The sequence below is a fragment of the Anser anser genome (genome assembly GCF_964211835.1).
Source record: "Anser anser genome assembly, chromosome: 3".
In the NCBI taxonomy this organism is placed as follows: Eukaryota; Metazoa; Chordata; class Aves; order Anseriformes; family Anatidae; genus Anser; species Anser anser.
The window spans coordinates 26,434,041-26,449,335 of NC_139722.1; the positions used below are offsets into that span (position 1 = coordinate 26,434,041).

At 37.3% G+C, this 15,295-nt stretch overlaps 1 protein-coding gene across 1 annotated transcript in view; it reads right to left on the reverse strand.

The window, feature by feature from the left end:
* COL21A1 (collagen type XXI alpha 1 chain) overlaps positions 1 to 15,295 on the reverse strand; it is a 130,546-nt gene that overhangs the window by 69,808 nt on the left and 45,443 nt on the right. Inside the window, exons 3-8 of the mRNA XM_083828287.1 lie at positions 13,116 to 13,667; positions 8,172 to 8,340; positions 7,243 to 7,459; positions 5,209 to 5,382; positions 2,461 to 2,538; positions 97 to 105 (exon numbers count right to left, since the gene is read on the reverse strand). Coding sequence (XP_083684413.1) covers positions 97 to 105; positions 2,461 to 2,538; positions 5,209 to 5,382; positions 7,243 to 7,459; positions 8,172 to 8,340; positions 13,116 to 13,667 — 1,199 coding nt within the window. The remainder of the gene's footprint in view (positions 1 to 96; positions 106 to 2,460; positions 2,539 to 5,208; positions 5,383 to 7,242; positions 7,460 to 8,171; positions 8,341 to 13,115; positions 13,668 to 15,295) is intronic.

Below are 15,295 nucleotides of genomic sequence, written 5' to 3' on the forward strand. Positions count from 1 at the left end.
TTTTTCAAAACAAAGAGTATATTCCCTAGTATAGTAAATTATATAAAGTCATATACTACCTTAAACTGAGTTTGAGCAGTTTAGGATTGAGCCTACCTCTCCATTCTGAAACAAGAAGAAACACAGTTTAAGAATAAAGCAATATTTGCAATAAACAAAATGAATTCATTTGTAAACATTACCAAAACCAATCATAAATTTGGGGCTGTAAATACCAAGCAACTACAGTTCAAAATTTCAGACTTTCTCAGGTGTGTGTACAGCTGCTATCAACATATATGAATTTTAGTATCATTTATGGGTCTTTCAAAAGGAGCTGCCAGTAGCAGTTTTTCAAAGGCAATGACAAAGCTTAAAGTAAAACTGGACCATGTAAATATTTATACACTGAATGTTTAGATTTGGCTCACAACTTTTGCCAGGACCAAATTCTCATTTAAAAAAAAATCCTCTACTTATTCATTGATGTCCAAGAATGTACCAAAACATTTCTAAAATCTCTGATTTCTGCCTGAATCCAGCATCTGGGAAAATATGTAGCAGCACAGAGGCAAGGCTGGCTTTCTGTCACTTGCTTTCCTGTGTGACTGCATGGATCTGCAGTATCATAGTACATAGAACATAGTACATAGTATCATAGAACAAACCATCCCCAAATATTTCAGCACATCAAACACGTAATTGACTTATTAATAATTTAGTAGCCACCATTACCTGCACTACGTGCAGGAGTTTTATGATGCACATTGTCACCACAGACTTTACACACAATCCGTGGAGAGAGGTGGCTTCCTCTGTATTCAATTTTCATCTCTGGCAAAGTCTAGAGAAAGTTGTCTTTCCCCAGTGATCATAGTGGGAGCTTAAAATTACGATGCAGCCAGTCGTCTCAGGGAATTTAGGCTATAATTAGTACATACAGCCCCTGCTTAGTTCAGGAGCTCTGACACAACCACACTATGATGGAGTACAACCACAAACCACATATGCCTCCAACTTTCATTACCTCCTTGGAGATCATCCAACATTTTTATTTCCTGAAGGAGTCCAGAATTTCATGAGTGAAGCCCAAATTTAATTTACAACAACAGTAAGTGAAACTAAACTGGCAAAATGTGATCTCTTTGCTCAGACTTCTTGCCAAGTTGTAGAGAATGCAAAATATGATGGAGTTTTTAGCGTTTGCTTTCTTTAGCCACATTTTTTTTTTCATTTGTTCATTTTTCATATCCTACCTACTCATTGCAAAGAGCAAGAAGATATGTTACAGGTAAATAGCTAAATATCAAGTTTACAACAGATTTAAAGCTAACTTTACAATAGCATTCCTGAACCCATTAGTTTCCTACACAGACAGTCAGATTTCAGAACAGCTAATAATCCAGACACCTACTTGTTGCTTAAATTAAATGTGTGAGTTTTAAATAAGACTCATATTGAGTGCTGATTATAATAGAAATACTGGCCCTAATTAAACAGGAGCCAAACAGGGTCTATGCAAGTTTGGCAAAAAATGAAATATCTGGATGTTGAAGATTCATGGGCACTGTTGTCAAATTGGCAAGATGGTCCTAAGTCCTAATATACCAAATCAAAACATGCCGAATATGTTTTTGCAGACTAACACACTGGTTTCTGATTATCTTAGACACCAAACAAAGGATGACATTTTGAAAGAAACTGTAAATATAAACCAATCTCTTTTGAGATGTGAGTTGAATGCTTTTGAAAATCTAGCCCCAACTGTGTATCATGAATGATTTCCAAGTTTGTTTACATGTGTTTTACATTTCACTGTATAATTAACTCTATGTAAGAGGGCAAAGAAAGGATCAAAGAACCCCCATAAGCTTTGTAATTGTGTACGAGAATCCTAAAACCCTGAACTGTATTTTATTTTTGTCTTATCCATAACATACTTTGTGAAATCTTGACTTCGTTTCAGTCAATGGGATTTTTAAATCAGACTTCAGCATTGATACTTCTGATACGAAAAGGTGATTTAAAAATATAGGTTTGTTGGGTACATATAGAAATTTCAGATATTAAATGACCTGGCAAGTAACAAGTATAGAAGTATACCAGATAAGTTAAAAAGCAATATTTAAAGTATTTTACACTGCTGTAACCTAGCTGTTTTATTTATTTGTAATGTTTAAAGGCTTAAATTTCTAACAGATGATTCTGAGATTCTTCTATACTGCTGTCAAATTTGCACCATCAAATATCTAAACTAAAAAAATAAAAAAAAGAAAAGCTTTTAAAATATGTTCATGCAAAACTAAGGGTGAAGGCAGACAAATTCTGGGTCACCTTATACTGCAAAAGCAACAAGCATTCGTTTGCACCAGCTGAATCAATGTAATGTTATTTATTTTAGGAATTCACTACTAAGTCAGCATTAAACAGTGATTTGTAAGAATGCCAAGCAGTCTGCAAAAGTTTATCTATCATACTCACAAATCCTGGGATCTCACAGACTGTTTCTCGATTATTTTGCTCTGGGTCACAGTAGATTCGCAGCTTTTGTATATCAAACTATAATTCAAAACAGAATAAAAAAGACTTTTTTAGGAAAAGTGTTAATAGTTTGACATTAGTTTAAACTAGACCCTTCTTAAATTATATCATCCACAGTTTTTAAAAAAAGAACACAATATTAAAAAGCAATAGAAACAGGGAAGTCTGTATGTCTACTATAGTTAAAAATCAATTAAAGATGTAGAAACATCAGGCTTCTCACAATGATTCATACATGCAACCAATTCAAAATTCTGTAGCATAATTATTTAAAGAAAAATAATCAATCCAAGGTTTTGTTTTCTAAAGTAATAGAAATCACCACCCTTAATCCTTGGCAATAAATCCAAACATGCACAGCACGAATTACACCCGCTGCCAACACCATTTGGAAACAGTTACAACTGCACAAGCAAAGCGTACATTTTCCTTTTTACTTTAACAATGCTGCTGGTTCAATCTTTCTCCACTGTCCTGTCTCTACTAGATGTAAGATTACTAAATCTTGGCAAGGCATCAGAAAGCATCCATGACACTTGAAATAATTAGTTTTAGTTTAGCTTTGTAATGCAAAACTGTAAAAAGCAGCTGATAGAAACATTGGCACCAGGAAAGCAAAAGTTTGTGCCATTCTGCTCTGTTACTATACTACAGAAGAATGAAATTTCTGAAGTTAGTTTTTCTGTCATGAACCTACCATGACCACAGAGAGAAAAATACCCTGTTACACTTACAAGAAATCACAGACCATGAATTTGACTAGCAGGGGGAATACAGCTCGGAATATCGAGTCTGGCAATGCCATACATAGTAATATAGATTTTCAAATTTAAAATGTCTTAGCTACAATTTTCAACACTTAAGTATGTACACAAGTTTACCATCACTGTACTGGAAAGCATGTAGGCCAGTAAGACCTTAATTAAATTGAGAAGTCTTGCAAAACATCACTAGAAAACTTATAAATCAGAGAAAAGAAAGAGAATGAAAAATCACCAAAGAGTTTCTGAAGGACCTTCTATCATACTTTGTTTTTCAAAAATATTTCAAAGGATTCAAAGGAAAAAGGATTCAAAGGAAAAAGGATTTCACAATACATTTTCAGGGAAAGTTGGCATGCAGATTTATTAAAATATTTATAATCAGTTTAAATAGAAATATTCTGGCAAAGGTTGACCACTAATGCTTTACAGAATGTGTTGCAGTCTGAGAAACTGAGAATACCTTTTTTAGATTTTAGAAATCAGCTGGAAATGAGGAAGATTTTCCACTTTTCTTCTAGTCCATTGTCAGGAGAGGATCTTATACAGTTCTACACTCCTAAAATGCTTTCATTTTTATTATAGACAACATGTTTGGCTAGTAACATTCTTTAATTGAGAAACTGTATTACTGGGAATCTATAGAAGTCCCATTTCTGCAGCAACTTAAGAGAAAAAAACAAGGCACAACAAACAACACTAAAATCCTAGAATGCACAAAACTATGAAAACGGGATAATCCCACGCTGACAGGGAAAATACATGAGATGATTGGTTACACTTCCAAAATCTCTACTTTCCTTGACATAAGTGCCTGAAGTCCTACCAGAAATCTGTGAGAAGCATTCATTATTTTTCACAAAGAAGTATTTTATTATACAAACTACATTTCCACCAGAAATGCTGAGTCATGCACACAGCATGTCATCCAAGTTTCTGCGTACATTTTTAGAATATGGTAATAATAGAAATGAAGCCTGGCTACAAATGCATACAATTGAGAGCAATGATTAACAATATCTGAAGAGAGTTAATGAAGATGATGCAAAACACATTAATATGTTTTAATAGGAGTAGCAAGGATCATGAAATTAAACAGTAGAGTACAAAAAAGCACAGCTTTCAAAATGACTAAAAAAACCCACCTACTTAGGTAGTTCAGTATTTCTTAGTATTGCTTTTTCATTCTCAGTCTAATTTGTAATGCTATTACCACATTGTTATAAGGAAACTATTTAGCAAACATCTGGAACACTGTCAATGTTATAGTCCTCACCGCTGCTCCATACATCCTTTACCTACATAGCCTGATGTTGTTACCAGCTTTTTGGTGTCTCCATACAGCTGTAAGCAAGAGGAGTACACATTCCTCACAATGGAGGAGAGCCTCGGTACAGGAGTTTCAAGGCTCTTTTCCAGCACAGCAGAATTAAACAGTGCTAGTTTGTGCACCAAATATTCGCAGTACAACATATCTAGAGTTGACGTGCTTCATACTTTCTTGACAGCTCAATGAGAAGGAAACTTCCTCAAAATTGTGTTCTCTCTCTATTGTGCCAACAGAACCCATGCACTGGAAATTACACGCAAGCGTCAAGCACAGAGGATGTCCCGTGCTCTGGGATGCTGTTCCCCAGATTTGAGCAACTGCACTGCAACAAATCAGTGCTTCGGCAAAAACTAACACCCACTGAAGTCAGTGAGACCAAGTAAGTACCCATCGCACAGGATACACCAGTTGTGCTGGGTCCTTATGACAGTTTATGTTCCCTCTTAACTACTAAAATTTAATATATTATATTTCAACCTAGAGTAAATTAGAAGAGTACGTTCAGGAAAAGAGAAAGTAGCAATGAAATGTTAACCTACAGCAGAACTTCTAAATTAGCCTGATATTTAAATTACTGTGTTTTTAACATAAACATACCTGTACAGTTTCCTCCTTTCCAGAATACTTTCCTATTTGGGTTAGTCCACTGATGTAAATACCTAAAACGGGATGTAATGGCTTTGTTTCAATTTCTTGGTCATCTATATACAAAGTTACAAAGTCTTCTGTTACTAAGAGACGAACTTGATGCCAGCCTTCATCAAACAATGTCTAAGAAAAGTGAAAAAAAAAAAAAGGAAATGTTTAAAACAAAATGTCTTTAATTTACATTACAATAAAACTTCTTTTCAACACTGAAACTACCTGTCAATGGTTGAGATGATCAATGTTCCTGGTTTTGTCACACACAAAAAAATTATAACTGTACAGGCAAAACAGTTGTAGCCAAGTAATAATATAATTGCGAAAATGATATTTGCTAATAAGTAAGTCTATGCTTCAGAATTATTTTTAACTCACATAGATTTTTTCAGTCTGCCCCTGAACATGCTGAAACGTATTTCTTATAAATATGAAATCAGAGACCTTTTTTTCCAGCAGTATAACAGATATAACATCTCAAACACTTCAGATCTTAAATCATGGTAAAAACAAACTGGTACTTGAAAACATATACACACTTAGACAGCATCTCTGTTTCCACTGTACTTTCATTTGTAGATTCGGATTTTACTTGTAACGGCTCTCATTACGAAATAAAATAAACAACAAATCACAACATAAAACATTTCCATTTTCCACGGTAACACGATAAATAATCATTTAAAAAAGGGTTGTTAATAATGCAGTGATATTTATAGTGTGTTTAGAGATGTGCAGATCTAAAAAAGGTATAAAATTATTGTCCTCCATAATAGCAAATATAAGCATAGAGAAAAACAGAAGAAATAAAAAAAAGTTGTCTTTGCAGTTCATGGATACCTGGGACTGCAGGAATAAAATCTATTTTTCCTTGTAGATCCCCAAAACACTTAAAATATTTCAGATTGACTTAAAAATGAAATTTCCAGCAATTTCCAGTAAAACAAATGTAACACTTTGCTTCTTTAAAATGTATATATTTCACCTACAAATAGTTATAAAAAGGCAGAGGAAATTTAGAAAGAAAAAAGCAAAATTCTCCATTTAATAACAGAATAAAATACTCCTTGCCAACAAAAGCCTGGTAGTTAAGACCTTCTCTTGGAAAGTAGACCTTCTTTCTCAGAGTACTTATATATCAAACTCCTTCAGCCTCAGCCTCATTTGGAGGAAGGTTTCAAATGCAGGCCGCCACTTCCCAGAAAATTAGAACCCCCTTGGCCACTAAGTGCTCCATCAGTAAAACCTTTCCCACTTTTTTTGCTGAAGTGTCCCTCTCTCTCAAATTAATAAACACTCCCCGAGACAGGTATGGGAATCCCTAGGCTGTGTATTCCTATACTGGTACAAACACACATGCAGAGACATTCAATGTCTTTCACAGGAACTTAGATCATCTTTCTTACAGAGTTGAGTGCTTCACTGGAAATTGAAAAAGACTGAAAAGGCAATCTTCAGATTACACTAGGAGATGGTTTACACAAAGAGAAGAATCCATTTAGTGAGAAAAATAAGCAGCTGAAAGGAACTTTTACTCAACAGAGAACTAGACAAATCTAGGCGGAACTTATTTTGTATGCTGCTCTTCTGGAGAAGAAAATAGCAACTTTCATTACGCATTTTCAAGGGAATTTAGATACTTAACAAACACTCTCTCTAAAAATCGACTATTCTTATTCCAATTTTCTAGCCTCTACATCAAACACAGAAAATACTTTCCAGCATATGTTAGTCAAAGTGCTGCGTGCAAAACATTCTCTGTGATTTTCACAATTACCTGCTGGAAACTGCTGAGTAGAAAGCACCTACAAAGCATTTGCACTGATGACCACTGTGGACTCTCAGGAAACATGGATGAAGTACTCACCATCTATTTTTAAACATCTAAGCAGCCAAGAATAAGATCGTGCATTGTTAAAAAACATGAAGGGCAAAGGAAAAATGTGTATTTAAATGAGTATTCCAACATGATGCCTACCTATTTCTTACCTTTACACGAGGTGCAGCAAAAGTAATAACCTGTGTGCCATTTATTAAACTCGTTGTAGTGAATGATAATGTTTTCTCTTCTCCATTAATAGTGACTGCTATCTGTGGTCTCTTATCCAGGCTTAGAATTCTCCACAAATCCCATGTCTTTTTTACTTTAAATCTTTGAGTAGAAACAAACACATAGGATGGAGGCAGACCTTCTGGAAACACATTCCTAAATAAGGGGGAAGTGGAAAAAAAAGGACAACGTTTGAACATTCAATATAAATCTGTCCTGGTTTCAGTTAGGACAGAGTTAATTTTCCTCCTAGTAGCTGGTAGGGTGCTATGTTTTGGATTAGGATGAGAAGAGCGCTGATAACATGCTGATGTTTTAATTGTTGCAGAGCAGTGTTTACACCAAGCCAAGGACTTTCCAGCTTCTCACTCTGTCCTGCCAGCGAGCAGGCTGGGGGTGCAGCAGGAGCTGGGAGGGGACAGACCCAGGACAGCTGACCCAAACTGGCCAAAGGGGTATTCCATACCATCTGACGTCATGCTAAACAATATATAGGGGTGGCTGGCCGGGGTGGGGGGCCGGCTGCTCGGGGATAGGCTGGGCATCGGTCAGCGGGTGGTGAGCAATTGCATTGTGCACCGTTTCATACACATTATTAGTAGTAGTATTATTATCATTATCATTATTATTATTATTATTATTATTATTTTCCTGTCTTAATAAACTGTCTTTATCTCAGCTCACAGGCTTCACTTTCCCGTTTCTCTCCCCCATCCCAGAGAGGGAGGGGGAAGGGTGAGCGAACGGCTGTGTGGTGTTTAGCTGCCGACCGGGTTAAACCAAAACAAAATCTTAGAACAAGTCTCTCTCACTTTAAACAATCAAACAAACAAAATCTTTTAAATTTTAGACCTATAAATGTATATACCTTGTCAATTCTGACAGGTCAACACGGGAGGTTACTTCATAAGCTTTGGCATTAGTAGTTGGTATTTGAATTCTCTTTTTAACCTTTTTCTTCACACCTAGTCCTAGAAGAATATCAAATCCTTTTTCATCTCGAGCTGCCACTGGAATTCTTGTTGGACAAACAGATTCTGCAAAGTAATAAATGAACATATAGATAAAAATAGGATTTAAAACTTTCAAAAGATACCCTCTCACTTACCTAATGTCTTTTGTAGCTGCCTTTCAAGAAATAAAGGAGAACTGAGAACCGCCAGTTAAGTATAACAAGAGAGAAGTGACATGCAGTATCCTCTGAGACATAAAGTGAGAATACTGAGATGCCATATTTTACTGCAACTACATATTTCTATTTTGATTTGTAACTAATTGTAGTAAAAGGTATTACAATATTTGACTAAAAATAATACTAGATTTAATTTCTAAAAATACATGGTTTCAGAATGCTACAAAATTACAGATGTTAATTTCTATGGTACACTAACAGTTTAGATTAATTCAGCATCCCTCTTTATTAACAACTATTTTTTTCATTTTTCAATCAAAATTTCACCAATCTATTTTCTTACACTGGAATCTGCTTGAAGCTATTCTCACTACAGAAATATTGTGTGGTATACTTTCTGTGGAAACAAAAGTTGGCTGGATGTTATCTTTGTTTAATTCTTTTTACACAAAAATAATCTTAGGCAGTGGACTAAAATGTTTTAAAAAAAAGTGCAAGAAAGCAAAGTGAAATGTAATGCTAAGGCCAGTATTTTTACTAAACTAAATCAATTAAAAGAAAGCAAATGTTTCATTTTATTAAAATTATGCTAAATTATTTAAGTTTTCATCATTTTCCATTGTTTCTTCAGAAAAGCATCCGTTCATAGAAAGGAAAGAACTTAGGAACGCATTTCAAAGAAGGGGTGGAGAGTTCTCTCAACTCCTTCTGGACCAGCCGTGGGCTGGAGAAGTCATGTTTCAGTGCCAGGGAATTATCAGTTCAAAGGTCTAGACTGGCTTCACTTTATAATATGAGCAACACTGCATGTCTTCTCTTTTTAGTCAACTTAAGGGCAGTCAGAAGCTACCCTGTTCATGGGAAAGGACAATTCACACTAAGGGGACATGCCACAAGTACTTGGGGCAGCAGCAAGAAGCTGCATACATTCCCCTTGGTTTTCTTTTCCTCCTCAAAGCAAAATGTCACCTGACTCCCAAATTAAAAATATATTACAAGTTATTTGTCTGGTTCTACAAGAAGAATTCCAAGAACATTCAAGAACATCATCCAAGAACAAGGAAGAATTCCTTGCCTACATTAAGGGAACTAAAATGTCTACCTTCTGAATGCTACAAGGAAAAAAATACAATGTCCAACTCAACTTTCCTTCTTACTCATCTCAAAACACAAGCCTCCTCTTCTCCAGGCTGAACAGACCCAGCTCCCTCAACCTTTCCTCATGTGAGATGCTCCACTCCCTTAATCATCTTAGTAGCACTTCACTGGACTCACTCCAGGAGCTCCACATTTGTCCTGTACTGAGGAGCCCAGAACTGGACACAGTACTCCCAGTGAAGCCTCACCTGAGTAGACAGGGAGGATCACCTCCCTCAACCTGCTGGCAGTGCTCTTTCTAATGCAGCACAGGATACCATTGGCCTTCTTGGCTACAATGGTACATTGCTGGCTCATGGTCAACTTGTTGTCCACCCTGACTTCCAGGTCCTTCTCCACAGAGCTACTTTCCAGCAGGTCAGGCCCAGCCTTTAGTGATATGCGGGGTTATTCCTCCCCAGGTGTGGGACCTGGCACTTGCTTTTGTTGAATTTCAAGATGTTCCTCTTTGCCCATCTCTCCAGCCTGTCGAGACCCTTCTGAATGGCAGCAGAGCACCCTGGGGTGTCAGCCAGTCCTTCCAGTTTTGTATCACCAGCAAACTCAGTGAGGAGGCACTCTATCCCTTCATCCAAGTCATGGACGAATTAGTTAAATAATACTGGACCTATTGACCTACAGGGGACACCAATAGCTACAGATCTCCAACTAGACTCTGTGCCACTAAACACCACCCTCTCAGTCCTGCCATTCATCCAGTTCTCAATCCACCTCACTTTCCACTCATCCAGCCCACACTTCCTGAGCTTGCCTGTGAGATCACGGGAAACATGATCATGGAAAACACGAAACAGGATCAAAAGCCTTGCTGAAGTCCAGGCAAACAACATCCACTGCTTTCCCTTCATCTATCCAGTCAGTTATTCCACCATAGCAATCAGGTTGGTTAAGCATGATTTCCCTTTGGTGAATCCATGTTGACTACTCCTGATCACCTTCTTGTCTTCCACACGTTTAGAGATGGCCTCCAGGATGATCTGTTCCATCCAGGGACTGAGGTAAGGCTGACTGGCATGTACTTCCCTGTGTCCTCCCTCTTGCCCTTTTTGAAGACTGTAGAGGCATTTGCTTTCTTCTAGTCCTCAGGCACCTCTCCTGATTGCCACGACCTTTCAAAGATGATCAAGTAATGATACCTAGCAATGATACCACCAGCTCTCTCAGCACTCATGGATGCATCCCATCAAGGCCCACGGATTTGTGAATGTCAGGCTTGCCTAAATGATCTCTAATCTGATCCTCCTCGACCAAGGGAAAGTCCTCCTTCATCCAGACCTTCTCTCCCTGGTCTCCTGGGTTAGGTATTCCTGAGGGCTGGCCTTCTCAGCAAAGACTGAAGCAAAGAAGGCATTCAGCACCTCTACCTTCTCCGCATCCTCTGTTGCCAGAGTCCCTACTCCATTCATTAGGGGAGCCACATTTTCCTGCTTTTGTTGCTGATGTATTTGAACAAGCCCTTCTTGCTGTCCTTGACATCCCTAGCCAGATTTAATTTCAAATTGGCGTTGGCCTTCCTTGTTGAATTTCTGCACGTTCTGACAGACATTTCCATATTCATCCCAAGTGGCTTGCCCCTGCTTCCACCTCCTGTACGCCTCCTGCTTATCTTTCAGTTTTGTCAGGAGTTCCTTGTTCATCTTTCTGGAAGACATGTTCAGCAGCTGTTTTCACACTGCCTACTCTAAAACAAACACTGAAGTTCCCAAAAGATGCACAACAGCCCTCCATCCGCAAGACAATTCATATCAGCTCTACTTGCTACATAAGCCACAAACCTTTAGCCTTCTTTTTCCAAAAAACAAACACTGCCCCTATGCTCTTGTATCTACGTTCATTAAATAACAAACATAAAAACTCCAAAGAGTAAAGGCAAGTATTTTTTTTAAACATTACAACGCAGATGATTAAGTCAGAATTTAACTTTGAGGAAGTTTCATGTGGCTGATCACAGTCAAATCATTGCTGCTTTACCCTTATGGAGTAAGGGGTATACTTCCTCTCCCAGAATCAAATCTTAACAACAGAAATAAAATAATCTACCACTCAGATATAAAATTTCCAGTTTACTAGTCTTTGAGTTCACCTGTTAAAAACATTGCAGTTAGAAACAAAGCTGGCAGTGATCACTATTCTCATGAGGTATCTCTGAATGCTAATGTGAGGGAAGAGTGTGACGTAAGGGCATGGAAGCAAAGGGGCACTTGAAATAAAATAGTAAAACACTTAAAACAAGTAAAAGGAAACAGTATTTTGCATGTAAGAGTTGAGTCAAATGTCTCACTTGAATTTTAAAGGATATTAGTAAACATAAAATAATAGAATAACTGAGGTTGGAAAAGATCTTTAAAATCATCAAGTCGAACCATCCACCTAACTTATAAGTCCACTGCTAAACCATGTCCCTAAACTTACTCCTGAAAGCAGGAAATACATCTCGATGAAATATGTCACTTTTTCTGAAGTTTATTTAAAGAAAATATTGTGTTTATTTTGGGGAATTTGTCCCTGTATGAAGTTTTATTAAAGAATTTAGCTGCACTTAGCTGATTTAATTTTTTGACAGACTTTACCTTACTTTACATCAGCCACATGGAATTATTATGATTTTCATAATTTTATCAAGAAATAAACACTATTAACTTCAACATAAATATGACCATATTTTTTTCAGGGAAGTCAATACCCTCAGTGAGAAAAAATGAAAACTTGTTTTTCACTCTTATTAAGTGCAGAAATACGGTACAACTGAAATACGACTTCCATCAATTATTGGTAATAAAACGTACAACATAGCAGTGATGCATACTCATTGTATAATACAGCCCTTCTGAGTAATATATTTTAGAAGACATTTGCAAGCTTTTTTTTATATTCAGGAAAGCCGTTGTTTTACAAAGTTACCAGAAAACTCAATGCAATAACGCTGCTAGCATTCTAAAACTGAAAAGTTATTTTACAATGTTGGTCTTGGCTAATTCTTTTATAAAATCCTTTTTTAAAAAGATCATAACAGCTTGCTACAATTCCAGGCACTTTTGCCAAGAGTCTCTCTTCTGGGTTTTTCAACACATGCTAGAGGAAGAACTCCTGTTTGTAATAATAGGCTATCCTCTCAACTGTCAAGAAGAAATGCTGAATTGTAGATTAGTATCAACTGAACCTAGGAAAAGGGATAAAGTAAGCCCTGTGGTCTCAGCACTCTGAGAATTGCTCAACTATTTTAGGGTTTCTAAACTCTATCAATGCAAAAAATTTGGTGCTTAGGGCAAAATCCCACATAGTGAAATTAAACACATACTGTGCTAACATACTGCATCTTTCTGAAGTATATCTCTTTGTTTAATGGAGAAAATAACATTTTGGGAGGGATTTTGGCAAACAATATCAAAATGAAGCAAGATCATAGTATAGGTTATCAAGTGCCTTAGACTACACTAATCATGAATTCTGCTTGTGAACTAAAGGAAAATGGGTACAGAAGTCCATTCTGCACACCTTCTAAAACATTTTATGATCACTCACCTTCACAGAGTTTCTGCTTTATAACTTCTTTAATTCTGGATATTGCAATATAATCTTCAACATAAAATACATAAGTTGATGAAGGCTTGTTAGCAATAGCTTTAAGTTCATCCTCTTCAATTTCTGAGCCAACACCAATTGCAAACAGAGTGATTTTATTTTTCCTTGCTTCTGCTGCTATATCTTTGACTTCATCTTGGGACTTTCCATCGGTGAGAACAACAGCTATTTTTGTTAAAAATCTTGAAGATTTTGCAAAAAGATGGTCATAGGCAAATTGAATAGCTCTTCCTGTTCTTGTATTTCCTCCCAAGTAGTGTATGGATTCCATTTCCCTGATGAGGTTTTCAGTGGATTCATGTGTTCCCAGGGGGATTTCAAGTACAGGGTAATCACTGTACTGGACAACTCCAACTTGGATAAACTTTGGTCCTATGTCAAAATTTCTTGTAATATTGACAAGCCATCTTTTGATTATTTCAAAGTTTTCTGGGCCAACACTGTAAGAGCCATCTAAGATAAAGACTAAATCAGCCGGAGCAGTTCTGCAGCCTAAAAAGAACACATATCAAACAAATATTTTAGTGAACTCATCCACTCTTCTCTTCCACAGGAAATTTTTTTTCCATTTTAATAGTGTTTGTATTAGAATCTATATCAATAAATACATTCCATTAAAAAAAATCAGCTGACTTTGTTAGATAAAACAAGATTGTTTCCGTAAATCAAACGGATCCAACTTCATATCTGAAAACCATACCATTTTCTGTTTTTTACATTATCACCAGAAACAACTACGAAATATTCTGGAATTCAGTTCCTTAGCTGCCAATTGTATTTCATGCAATCAGCAGAGAGGAATACTTTTTTTTTTCCCATATCTCTTTGTCTGCAGAGATTGGTCAACATAAGAACTCATTTTTGTTAGCAAAATGTCATGGTTTTGTCTGGGATAGAGTTAATTTTCTTCGTAGAGGCTCGCACAGAGCTGTGTTTTGGATTTCTGATGAAAATAGTGGAGATAACACATCAATGCTTTTAGTCGTTGCAGAGCAGTGCACACACAAAGCCAAGGACTTTTCAGCTCCTGGTGCTGCCCTGCCAGCGAGGAGGCTGGGGTGCACGAGGAGCTGGGAGGGGACACAGCCAGGACAGCTGGCCCAGGCTGGCCAGAGGGATGTCCCACACCATGTGGTGTCATGCTCAGCAATAACAGCTGGTGGAAAGAAAGAGAGGGACGTCTGGAGTGATGACATTTGTCCTCCCAAGGAACTATGACGTGATAGGCCCTGCTCTCCTGGAAGTGGCTCAACACCTGCCTGCTGATGGAAGTAGCGAATGAACTCCTTGGTTTGCTTTGCTTGTGTGCACAGCTTTTGCTTTACCTAGTGAACTTTGTCTCAACCCATGAATTCTCACACTTTTACCTTTCCAATTCTCTCCCCCATCCCACCTGGGGAGAGTGAATGAGCATCTGTATGGGGCTGAGCTGCCTGCTGGGGCTAAACCACAACACAAATCAAACACACTGAAGAGGAATGCTATAGTCTACATACTGCAGAATTCAGTAGTAATATCCACTCCTTCTGCAAATATGTTCTAATGCACTTCTGACACTATTACTTGGCACTTACAAAACTAGTTACTATAAAGTCCTGAGTTTCGACTGCATGTTGCTAATAGTATATTCTGATTTTATTATAAGAAAAATGATCAGTGAAGAAGTCAAACTCCAGAACACAAAATCACCTATTAATTTAGCAAATACAATGCACTCTCCTTAGAAATGTCATCATAACTGCATGATGATGTGGCATGGATTCAGCACCTCTAGCTGTAGCCACTCATAAACGGAGCTTTCAAACCAAATTGCCAACTACAGGCCACAGACAGACACAAGTGTTTCTGTATGTCAGTGCTATCTATTTTACATGCACATCCTCAGATGGAGGGAATAACTTTCTGGAGGGAAGAGCTACCTCCCATCCACTGTGAAAGGATCTGAGATAATGGATACACAAGGTACCAAAGAGATGGCCCAAATCAGGAGAGATTAATCTGATCCCATGGTATGTGGGGTCATGGGAGTTGCTGTGTATAACTGTACCTTCTGTTTCATGAAAGGCTGGGGCTCCACGCTATGAAGAAGAGTTTTGCCTTGTCCTGACTTATGTCTACAG